General features: G+C 37.2%; 1 protein-coding gene across 1 annotated transcript in view; it reads right to left on the bottom strand.

The window, feature by feature from the left end:
* Positions 1 to 13097, bottom strand: part of DNAI4 (dynein axonemal intermediate chain 4) — a 99788-nt gene that overhangs the window by 15504 nt on the left and 71187 nt on the right. Inside the window, 5 exon segments of the mRNA XM_002686332.7 lie at positions 357 to 455; positions 4957 to 5078; positions 5399 to 5556; positions 7160 to 7311; positions 8664 to 8750. Coding sequence (XP_002686378.3) covers positions 357 to 455; positions 4957 to 5078; positions 5399 to 5556; positions 7160 to 7311; positions 8664 to 8750 — 618 coding nt within the window.

Genomic DNA, 13097 nt, shown 5'->3' with positions numbered 1-13097 from the left:
AAGAAAAATAAACAAAAATAAAGGAGAAAATGAAGAAAACATGGTAGGAACTAGCATTTTAAAATGTAGGGAATGCAAATATGCCAGAGTCAGTTTTACTTTGAGATCAGCATGTTAAATCAGCAGTCTTTCAGAAGCAAATATTGTGTCCTAATAACTTATGAAAAGAAATCAAGGATATCTAGAAGCCAAATTAAAAGCCCCACATACTATGGGTGTTTTATATACAAATTCAAGCTTGTATTTTTAAATCTGAAGTTATAAATTATTGCATAAAAACACTGTGTCTAATGATACTGTTTTTTCAGAAATATAACAAGATAAAATTTTCCATACCTACTGTAATTAAAACTAACCTTATGTCCTCTGTAGGTATCTAGATATTGTTCATTATATGAACAGGAACACTTGTGAATATGACCTTCTTCAGTACCAGCCAAATAGATATTTGTGTCCTAATAACACCAAAAATCAGAATGCATTAACTTGTGATGTATTAGTAAATGTGCTAAACAGAAGACAGAATTCAAGATTTCTTAAAATATGTTCAAGAACCAAAACTAGAAATACTACCTTGTAGACAACTGACTGTTGTCTTTTTCTTTAGATCATGATTTTATAATAATTAAACTCCCTGAAGGATGGCTGTGCAAAGAAAATACAGATTCTTTTCTTTGCTAAAATAGAGTGTAGAACTTAGTATCCTATCTAGAAATTATATGGACAAACATTCACTTAAAATGAAGAAGAAACTTTCTAACATTTCAAGAGAGAGCTAACAGTCCAGGGAAACAGTATTATTTCACTGCTGCTAAGTCACTTCAGTCATGTCCAATTCTGTGCAACCCCATAGATGGCAGCCCACCAGGCTCCACCGTCCCTGGGATTCTCCAGGCAAGAACACTGGAGTGGGTTGCCATTTCCTTCTCCAATGCATGAAAGTGAAAAGCGAAAGTGAAGTCGCTCAGTCGTATCTGACTCTTAGCGACCCCATGGACTGCAGCCTACTAGGCTCCTCCATCCATGGGATTTTCCAGGCAAGAGTACTGGAGTGGGGTGCCATTGCCTTCTCCAATTATTTCACTAGAATTAGTCAAAGAGAAGACAGATGACTTAACAAGAACATGATTTTTGCTGAGAATGAGAGATTAAACTAGACGGAGTCTCAGACATCTCAGATGTATGTACCAAATAGGGATTTAAAATGTGTTTTCTATACTGAAGTTATAGTCAGAAAGTCTGAAAGTCAGGGCTCTATGTGGAGCTATGTCAAGTCAGCATCACCTGGTAGTATTATTAGTTCAGTTCAGTTCAGTCCTCAGTCGTGTCCAACTCTTTGCGACCCCATGAATCGCAGCACGCCAGGCCTCCCTGTCCATCACCAACTCCTGGAGTTCACTCAGACTCACGTCCATGGAGTCAGTGATGCCATCCAGCCATATCATCCTCTGTCGTCCCCTTCTCCTCCTGCCCCTAATACCTCCCAGCATCAGAGTCTTTTCCAATGAGTCAACTCTTCGTATGAGGTGGCCAAAGTACTGGAGTTTCTAGAACTGCAGAATGTCAGGCCCGGCCCCAGACCTGCTGAATCAGAATCATTTTAACAAGATTCCCAGGTAAGTTATAAGAACCCTGAAATCTGAGACACATTGCTCTAGCATGTATCAGTACTTAAGAATGCAGTTACTAGATCATGGGGGTCTATGTAGTTTAAATTACAAAATAAAGTCCATTTTTCCCCCAAAGTAGTATTACCAATTTACATTCAGCAGTATATAAAAGTTCCTTTTGACACACATTCTCTTCAACAGTTTGGTTACATCAGAAATCTTAGATTTTGCCATCCTATTAGGTATTAACTTACACTGAATGGTTTTAAGTTTCATTTATGTGGATATTAACAAAGTTGAGCACATTTTTATGTTTATTGGCCAATTGAATCTCCTCTTCTGTTCATATTTCTTGACCATTTTACTAATAATCTTTCTTTTTCATATTCATTTGAATAAGTTCCTAATATATTCTATTACATATGCTTTGTCTATTATTAGGTTGCAAAAATCTTCTCCCAGCATACAGCTTATTTTTTTTTTTTACAAACTCTTAGTGTCATTTAGTAAATAAAAGTTCTCATTTTAATGTAGCTGGTATTATATATTTTACATAATTAGGATTTTGTGTTTTAAGAAACTGTTCCTACTTTGAAGTCATAGAGATATTCTCCCATATTTTCTTCTAAAAGTTTTTGCCTATAAAGGGGTAGGGATCTAATTCCTTTTTTATATACGAACAATGATTATCTCAGTAGTATTTATAAGTAGGTCATCTTTCTCTGGGCTTCCCTGGTGGCTCAATGGTAAAGAACCTACCTGCCAATGCAGGAGACACAGAGATGTGGGTTCAATCCCTGGGTTGGGATAATCCCCTGGAGGATGGTATGGCAACCCACTCCAGTATTCTTGCCTGGAAAATCCCATGGATGGAGGAGCCTGGTGGGCTACAGTCCATAACGTCACAAAGAGTTGGACGTGACTGAAACAACTTAGCACACAGATAAACGTCTTTCTCTAGAGCTCCTCAAGTTTGCTGTAAAGCTGGGTTCCTCAGTATATAAACCTGAGATTGAGATTTCCATGCAAGAGGTTTATTGGGAAGTTCTCTCAGAATCAACCTCTTTGAGGGAACTAGGAACAGGCAGAGATATTTAAGTTAAACTATGATGTAGCTGCAACAGAGTGCTCAGTCCAACCTATAACAAGCTTTGGAGCTGGGATAGCCCTTCAGAGTCCTACCTCCAGAAAAAGGGGTGAAATATGTTTCGCATCTCTTTCCAAACATAAATTAGTCAGAAATGATGACAGACTCAAATCAAACTAAATCAACAATCAAACTAAAGGTAAACTGTGTAAATATCACAAAAGTCAGAGATTCTAGGACTGGATAAAAAAGCAAAATTCAACAATATGCTCCCTATAAGAAACATACTTTAACTATAAAGACATAAATAGGTTAAATGTAAAAGAATGTAAAATGATAAACTGTGCTAATATTAGTTAAAAGAAAGGTGCAGTGGCTACCTTAATGTCAGACTAAGTAGATTTCAGAGTAAAGAATGTTACCAGCTATAAATAAGGTCATTGTATAATAAGGGAATCGATTAATCAATAGAACATGACAATTCTAAACACTTATGTACTTAAAGATACATAAAGAAAAAATTGATAGAATTTCAAAGGAAGAAAAGACAAATTCACAATTATGGTCAGACACTTCAATACCTTTCTGTCAATAAATCACGGAAGAAACAGGCAGAAAATCAGGAAGGATATAGTGAACTTGAACAATATCATCAACCAACATAACCTGATTGATATTCACAGAACATTTCACCCAACAGTAGCAGAATATACACTTTTCTCAAATGCACAGGGAATATTTACAAGTAAACATCACATTCTAGGCTCTAAAACAAATCTCAATATATTCAAAAGGATTCAGTTTATAAAAAGTTTGCTCTCTGATCATGATGGAATTGAATTAGAAACCAACAGAAAGATGCTTAGAAAAAACGTGAATATTTGGAAACTAAATAACGTGCTTTATCAAAGAAGAAATCAAAGGGGCAATATTGATGTTTTGAGCCAGCTAATTCTTTGTTTGGGTGGGGAGAGGATAGTGGTTGTCTTGCGCAATGTAGAGTGTTCAGCAGCACCCCTGGACTCTGCTCGAGAGATAAAACTCTCCTCCCTACATCCCACCTCCCACAGCTGCAACAACCAAAAATATCTGAAGAAGACATTGTGAGATGTCCCTGATGGAAAGTACTCCCCTCCCTGCCCACATTGAGAACCACTCTTCTAGAGTCAAGGTGACAAGCAGATTATAGGAATTTGAGAACGAATGCAGTGAGAATATGACTGCAGTGATAAAAGGGCTTCCCTGGTGACTCAGAGGTAAAGAATCTGCTTGCAATACAGGAGACCAGGGTTTCATCCCTGGGTCAGGAGAGATCCTCTGGAGAAGGGATTGGCTACCCACCCCAGTGTTCTTGCTTGGACAGTCCCAGGGACAGAGGAGCCTGGCGGGCTACAGTCCATGGGGTCACAAAGAGTTAGACACAACTGATTGACCACATACACAGTGATAAAAGTGAAAAATAGTAAAAGCCTGAACTATATGAATAGTAGGCTTGGACTAAAAGAAGTAGGATGATAAAACCTAAATATCATTTGGGTGATAGAGCAGAATAGAGTAAGAACTCAAGTTTTGGTTTGCATAAGTAGGTGAATAATGGTATCATTAAAGAGATGATCATATTACATATAATAGAAAATATATAGGAAATGTTTTCTTATAAGAGTCACAGTGGTTGAATTTTCTGATTCCAAAGAGCCTCTAGGTAAAAAGAATTAGAGAAGCAGAACTTTACTAACAGTGCTCTGATTTCATTTTGGTCTTGATAGGCATAATCTGAAGTGGTCTTCCCAATCCCCAGAATCATGAGAGTCACCACTCACAGTGAGATATGGAAGACTATATAGTGGATTTGGTTTCTGTCACTATGACAGAGCAGGAGAGTGCCCAAGAGGGGCAAGGTTGGGCATTCAAGTTAAAATGAGCAATTGAGTAGATAATCCTTCTATTGTTGCTCAGAAAAAACAGGCCTTTCTTCTAAAATGTAGATGAAGGACAGCCAACTGGAAAGTGCCATTTCACCCTAGGCTAATACCTATGTTTGTTAGTTTTCTGCTTACAAGGCACAATATTTACTAACATGCTAACCTTTCATCTTTGTTTTTGGCCACGAGACATGTGTGATCTTAGCTCCCTGACCAGGGACCGAATCTGCACCTCCTGCCTTGGACAGTGAAATCTCAAACACTGGACTGCCAGGGAAATCCCAGCCTTATATCTTAATACACTTCAATGATTAGAAGTTGTATTGAAATAATTTACCTTGGGATGAAAAGCAAAACACATTCCAGGAGCCTGTCGAGATATCAAAGCTTCACCTTTCTTTTCCTTTTCCCCTCCTTTTTTGCTGGTGCTAGCAGTTGTTCGCCTCAAGCGCATCAAATCTTTAAAGAAAAAATAGATAGCTTATCTACCACGTGAAAAAATATTGTAGATATAATATGTCCCTTCTTGCAAACAATATGAGTTCTGCCATTCTGTGCATGTCATTAGGTTAAAATAAGCAAATACCAGAGTTAGATGCTTAGCAAAATGATCAAGCCCAGTTTTTCTCTTATTTAGTCAAACCTAAATTTATCACCTTTTATACATTGTTCATTAGGAATTTTTAATTCAGCACATAACAAGAGAAAGATAATTTGTGTGTGTGGGGGTGTGTGTGTGTGAGAGAAAGAAAGAGTGTGAGCGTATTTATTGATTTTACCATGACAGTCCAGTCCTTTCCGTATAACCCATTTAGAGATCCTTCCATCCGCTGATATAGAAACTAGTATTTCTCTTTTGTCATCACCTGTTGTCCCTCGGTCTTGTTCTATCCACTGCAGTTGCCATACAGGTCCCAAGTGTTTTTGAGGTGATTCACTAAAACAAGGAAAATCACTAAGTAGAAAATCATAATTTTTAAAAAGACTTGCAATACTAAGTGATAAGGACAACTCCCTAAAGCATCATGACTTACTTACAGAATGATGCTTTTATTGTTCTGAACTTGACTTCAACTTTAAATATTTTTAAAATCAGGGGGAAAAAACCACTTTTCTAATATTCACTGATGTTTTTCTCATTTCTTACAAAAAAGAAAATTTTATTGCTATCATAATAGGACTATAAAAGCAAATATTTCTTTAAGAATCTACTCCTTTTACTCTATTCACTTACTTTTTCCTAGTTGTGTAAATTTAGTTTATTTAGATACACTGAATATAAGTATCTCCATTTTTACAAGGATATTTCTCATAGTTTAAATAAGTAAGTCATTTCAGTCCTATTCGAGTAAATAGTTACTTCACCCTTCTTCTTATATTTCAGCATTGTCCACTGGCTTGATTCTCTCTAAGGCTGAGATTTAAAATTTTTCTGAAAAATTAAAATCACTTCTCAGATTACTACTTTCCTGACTGATTAATGGGTTGCTTTGTTCCTAGTACTGACTCTCTTGATTTTTTTATGTGAATCCTCCAAAGCAATAGGGCTGAATACTTTTAAATCTAGATATATTTGATTATTTGGTAAAAATTATGAATCTTCTGCCCGGAAATAAACACAAGGCTCACACTTACAAAACTATGCAAATAATTTCAAAATTAAGCTAAAAAACACCTGCTTTAAAGGCTATTTCCAGTTCTTCTGAAGTTTATTCAAACACTAATATGAATATATGACCTCATTTTTGCTCCACTAATATCAGGTTTATTATAAAAACTTGAGGTATCTTTAGATCTCTTTCACTTTAAACTTTTTTTATTTTCTCAATATGTCGCATTAATTATTTCTTTCATTTATAAAATGAAAGTTCTTGAAATCTAATGCACATCATGGTGATTATAGTTAATAATACTATGTTGCATACATGAAATTTGCTAAAAGAGTAGATCTTAAGTGTTCTTACCACACCCAAAAAAAATGGTAACTATGTGAGGTTGTTGTTGTTGCTTAGTCACTAAGTCATGCCTGACACTTTGTGATGAAATAGACTGTGGCCCACCAGCTCCTCTGTCCCTGGGATTTTCCAGGCAAGAATAATGGAGTGGATGGCCATTTCCTTCTCCAGGTATGTGAGATTATGGATGCATTAATTAATTTGACTGCATTAATCATTTCACAATGATACATATATTAAATCATCACACTGTACACTTAATCATGTTGTACAACCTAAATAAACTCAATTTTTATTTGTCAATTATACCTCAATAAAGCTGGAAAAAATTTTAGCTTTTTAAAAAGCAGCAGCATACACCAAAAGAAGTTTGTTGGTGAGCAGGCAGAAAAGATGATAAAGAGATGTTAAAGCTGAGCATTCCAGTTGGAGAGACGTTATGAGGAATTATCAAATGTTTGAAAGATAATGGTATCACTCTCAATAACAGTATAAACATTCACTCAAAACTAAATAACATTAATTTTTTTGTTCTCCCAAAAAAAGTACATGTTATATATTTATCTAATTCTTGGATTTTCTCACCTACTATCCAGAACTGGAAGGTTACTGTTGTTCTGTACATTATAAATGGCGATAGTGCCATTGTGATAGCCAACTGCTAAAAGGTTAGGTGAGCCGATTGAAAAATCCACAGCAGTAACTCCATATGGACTCTGATAAGTACGCTCTGGCCACTGAATAAAAAATATATATTATATTACAATTTAAACTTGGTTTTATAGACCACAGTACAGGAGGGTGTGACAGTGACTAAAGACTAGGCTGACGGCAGTGGGGATGTGAGGAGAGTTAACCTACATTCAGTTACTCCTAACTTCCTATATACATGAGAACAAAACCTCAGTCAGTTCATTTCCTTTATTTTGATGAATCCTCAGAGCTCAGTAATTTTGCAAAATACAGCATGTAGCTCTACAGTAATTATCATTTTGGGTAATCTTCCAACAGGATTTTCCATCACAGGTCTACATTCTTAAAAATACAAATAATAGCCACCAAATAAATTATCCTGCATATATTCCTATCTCCCAGTATCTGTTTCTAATGCTTGTATTATCTAATCATTTCTAAATAAGGATAGAAGAGGCTCTAAAACTTTCTAAGTTACTCTTTTCTACAACTCTGACTAGAGTTTTGTTGTTTTGTTTGAATGTCCAATTCAAATCCTTTCTTGTTTCTAACAACCTACGTGGAAAAGAAGACAACTTGCTGTTGATGAATCCTGTCAATCCTTCCACATGTTTAGAATTGCTTCTTCCTTTCTTTTAGGCTATATAAACCCAACTTCCTAACAGACGAGGGTTATTTATAAGAACTCCAATTATTTTTGTATGCCTTTCTGATCTTTTTAAAGTAGTCCACTTTACATTTCTGTTGTAAAGTAAAAACTAAGGGTAAAGGGACCTCCCTGGGAGTCCAGTGGTTAACACTCTCTGCTTCCACTGCAAGGGGTGCAGGTTTGATCTCTGGTCAGGGTACTTAAGATCCCGCATGGTGCGATGAAAAAAAAACACAAAAAAACCCCTAAAGGTAAACCTGTAAGTGACAGATTGACTAGAGCTATTTAGCAAAAAAAATAACTGATTCTTGTTCATTTTCTTTAAAAATTCATAACAGTAAGATATTATATGAATCTATTTTACATCTATTGAGGATAACAGAAATCTATCTTATAAAGTGATGAGTTATTCATATACTGAAAAACAATCCAATAGTAAATGAAACAATTTTTAAAATTTGCATTTGCAAATATTTTTCTTTATAACGGGCAGTGATATACAATAATGGTTCAGCCCTGGATCATCAGATCTAACAGCACATAGTAGTGAATTTACTGTATCCTATAAAGTATCAGAATAAGTTTTAATTATTTAATTGTTACAGATTTAAACCAAAGATAATACAGTCTTACATGATAAAACTTCCTTGACTTTGCTTAATTATCAAATACAACTATCTACTACTTTTCGAGAATTATGTCAACATTTAATTAAATAAAAATAGATCTTATTCCTGCTCGAGTTACCATGGGGTTCTTTATTGACCAACAGCAGGCCAATCCTCTTTTTTGCTCCTTAAATCCAAAGTGTCCATAGCCAACAGCCAAAAGATCCTGAAAACCAGAAAAATTCAAACTAAGAGAGGATAGCATAAAAATATTGGCAAATGTATAAAGATGTATATTAATGAACTGTGTTAAGAAGAGTGATGATATTTTAATTAAGGTTAAAAAAACACCATATGCCATTTTTTCACTCTACATTTCTATCATCCTAAGCAAAATCACAAAAATAATCACATTTTCAGACTAAAAAATAAGTACTCAAAAAGAACCAATTGCTAACAAGCTCTTTTACATATTGAGATAATCTTCAAAAATTGTATTATTACATTATAATCTCCTATGAAGGCAATGGCACCCCACTCCAGTACTCTTGCCTGGAGAATATCATGGACGGAGGAGCCTGATAGGCTGCAGTCCATGGGTTGCTAAGAGTTGGACACGACTGAGCGACTTCACTTTCACTTTTTACTTTCATGCATTGAGAAGGAAATGGCAACCCACTCCAGTGTTCTTGCCTGGAGAATCCCAGGGACGAGGGAGCCTGGTGGGCTGCCGTCTATGGGGTCACACAGGGTCGGACACGACTGAAGCGACTTAGCAGCGGCAGCAACATGGGTTTTTTAAGGATGATCTAATTTTTTCAAATGTAAAATAGAAGACATTTAAATTTAAAGTGAGGTGCTATGGACTAAATTGTGTCTCCTCTCCTAAAAGTCATTTGTGGAAGTCCTAACTCCTAATAATATGTGATTATATTTGAAAATAGCTGTGAAAAGAAGAGAAGCGAAAAGCAAAGGAGAAAAGGAAAGATATAAGCATCTGAATGCAGAGTTCCAAAGAATAGCAAGAGATAAGAAAGCCTTCCTCAGTGATCAATGCAAAGAAATAGAGGAAAACAACAGAATGGGAAAGACCAGAGATCTCTTCAAGAAAATTAGAGATACCAAGGGAACATTTCATGCAAAGATGGGCTCGATAAAGGAAATGGTATGGACCTAACAGAAGCAGAAGATATTAAGAAGAGGTGGCACAAATACACAGAAGAACTGTACAAAAAAGATCTTCACGACCCAGATAATCACGATGATATGATCACTGACCTAGAGCCAGACATCCTGGAATGTGAAGTCAAGTGGGCCTTAGAAAGCATCACTACGAACAAAGCTAGTGGAGGTGATGGAATTCCAGTTGAGCTATTTCAAACCCTGAAAGATGATGCTGTGAAAGTGCTGCACTCAATATGCCAGCAAATTTGGAAAACTCAGCAGTGGCCACAGGACTGGAAAAGGTCAGTTTTCATTCCAATCCCAAAGAAAGGCAATGACAAAGAATGCTCAAACTACCGCACTCATCTCACACGCTAGTAAAGTAATGCTCAAAATTCTCCAAGCCAGGCTTCAGCAATATGTGAACCGTGAACTTCCTGATGTTCAAGTTGGTTTTAGAAAAGGCAGAGGAACCAGAGATCAAATTGCCAACATCTGCTGGATCATGGAAAAAGCAAGAGAGTTCCAGAAAAACATCTCTTTCTGCTTTATTGACTATGCCAAAGCCTTTGACTGTGTGGATCACAATAAACTGTGGACAATTCTGAAAGAGATGGGAATACCAGACCACCTGACCTGCCTCTTGAGAAATCTGTATGCAGGTCAGGAAGCAACAGTTAGAACTGGACATGGAACAACAGACTGGTTCCAAATAGGAAAAGGAGTATGTCAAGGTTGTATATTGTCACCCTGCTTATTTAACTTATATGCAGAGTACAACATGAGAAATGCTGGACTGGAAGAAACATAAGCTGGAATCAAGATTGCCAGGAGAAATATCAATAACCTCAGATATGCAGATGACACCACCCTCATGGCAGAAAGTGAAGAGGAACTCAAAAGCCTCTTGATGAGTGTGAAAGTGGAGAGTGAAAAAGTTGGCTTAAAGCTCAACATTCAGAAAACAAATATCATGGCATCCGGTCCCATCACTTCATGGGAAATAGATGGAGAAACAGTGGAAACAGTGTCAGACTTTATTTTTCTGGGCTCCAAAATCACTGCAGATGGTGACTGCAGCCATGAAATTAAAAGACACTTACTCCTTGGAAGGAAAGTTATGACCAACCTAGATAGCATATTCAAAAGCAGAGACATTACTTTGCCAACAAAGGTCCCTCTAGTCAAGGCTATGGGTTTTCCTTTGGTCATGTATGGATGTGAGAGTTGGACTGTGAAGAAGGCTGAGCACTGAAGAATTGATGCTTTTGAACTGTGGTGTTGGAGAAGACTCTTGAGAGTCCCTTGGAGTGTAAGGAGATCCAACCAGTCCATTCTGAAGATCAGCCCTGGGATTTCTTTGGAAGGGATGATGCTAAAGCTGAAACTCCAGTACTTTGGCCACCTCATGCGAAGAGTTGACTCATTGGAAAAGACTCTGATGCTGGGAGGGATTGGGGGCAGGAGGAGAAGGGGACGGCAGAGGATGAGATGGCTGGATGGCATCACTGACTTGATGGACGTGAGTCTGAGTGAATTCCGGGAGTTGATGATGGACAGGGAGGCCTGGCGTGCTGCGATTCATGGGGTCGCAAAGAGTCGTACACGACTGAGCGACTGAACTGAATACAATACTGATGTAGGCACTAACAATTCATCTGTTAAATGGATGACATACACTTAACAGTGTTGCTAAATAGAATACAGTACTATAAATGTTGATCCTTTGATCTGTTGATCGTAGAAAAAGCAAGAGAGTTCCCAGAAAAACATCTACTTCTGCTTTATGGACTATGCCAAAGCTTCTGACTGTATGGTCACAACAAACTGTGGAAAATTCTTAAATAGATGGGAATACCAGACCACCTCATCTGCCTCCTGAGAAATCTGTATGTAGGTCAAGAAGCAACAGTTAGAACTGGACATGGAACAACGGACTGGTTTCAAATTGGGAAAGGATTATATTGTCACCCTGCTTATTTAACTTATATTTGGAGTACATCATGCAAAATGCTTGGCTGGGTGAAGCACAAGCTGCAATCAACACTGCTGGGAGAAATATCAATAAATTCAGATACACAGATGACACCACTCTTATGGCAGAAAGTGAAGAACTAAAGAGCCTCTTGATGAAAGTGAAAGAGGAGAGTAAAAAGTTGGCTTAAAACTCAACATTCAGAAAACTAAGGTCATAGCATCCAGTCCTATCACTTCATGGCAAACAGATAGGGAAACAATGGAAACAGTGACAGACTTTATTTTCTTGGGCTCCAAACTCACTGCAAATGGTGACTGCAGCCATGAAATTAAAGGACACTTGCTCCCTGGAAGAAAAGCTATGACCAACCTAGACAGCATATTAAAAAGCAGAGACATTACTTTGCTGACAAAAGTCAGTCTAGCCAAAGCTATGGTTTTTTCCAGTAATCATGTATGGATGACTATACATGACTATATGAGAGTTGGACTATAAAGAAAGCTGAGTGCTGAAGAATTGATCTTCTGATCTTTTTGAACTTTGGTGTTGGAGAAGACTCTTGAGAGTCTCTTGGATTACAAGGAGATCCAATCAGTCAATCCTAAAGGAAATCAGTCCTGAATATTCATTTGAAGGCCTGATGCTGAAGCTGAAGCTCCAATACTTTGGCCACCTGATGTGAAGTACTGGCTCATTGGAAAAGACCCTGATGCTGAGAAAGATTGAAGGCAGGAGGAGAAGGGGATGACAGAGGATGAGATGGTTGGATGGCATCACCAACTCGATGGACATGAGTTTGAGCAAGCTCCAGGAGCTGGTGATGGACAGGGAGGCCTGGCGTGCTGCAGTCCATGGTGTTGCAAAGAGTCACACACGACTGAGTGACTGAACTGACTATAAATGTATTTTCTCTTTCTTATTATTTTTCATAATAATATTCTCTTTCCCCTAGCTTGCGTTATTGTAAGATTGCAGTTTATAATACATATAACACATATAACATGTGTTCACTGACCGTTTATATTTGGTAATACTTTCAGTCAACAGTAGGCTATTAGTAGTTAAGTTTTGGGGTAGTCAAAAGTTACACTTAGATTTTTAACTGCATAAAAGGTTGGCACCCCAAACCCCCTTTTGTTCAAGGTCAACTGTATAAGTACATATGCACAAAAGTTTAATTATCAAACAAACCCAGACTTTTCTTTGTAATCAGAAAGAATACAAAGATAGTCCTCCCACCATCCTACCTCCCAAGCAACATCATGTCGCCACAGTTCTCTCTGTCTTAAAATATTCTTCATCACTACCCTTGACATTGACAAACTCTTATTTATCTCTTTTAGACTCAGCATAGACGTCAATTCCTCTAAGAAGCATTCACAACTCTCTCTTATGTGTTCCCATGGTATTATTTTTCCTTATTAAAGCACA

Source organism: Bos taurus, chromosome 3, assembly GCF_002263795.3.
Source record: "Bos taurus isolate L1 Dominette 01449 registration number 42190680 breed Hereford chromosome 3, ARS-UCD2.0, whole genome shotgun sequence".
Classification (NCBI taxonomy): domain Eukaryota; kingdom Metazoa; phylum Chordata; class Mammalia; order Artiodactyla; family Bovidae; genus Bos; species Bos taurus.
Note: the sequence above shows the minus strand (reverse complement) of the source record. Positions and strands in the feature narration are given on the sequence as shown.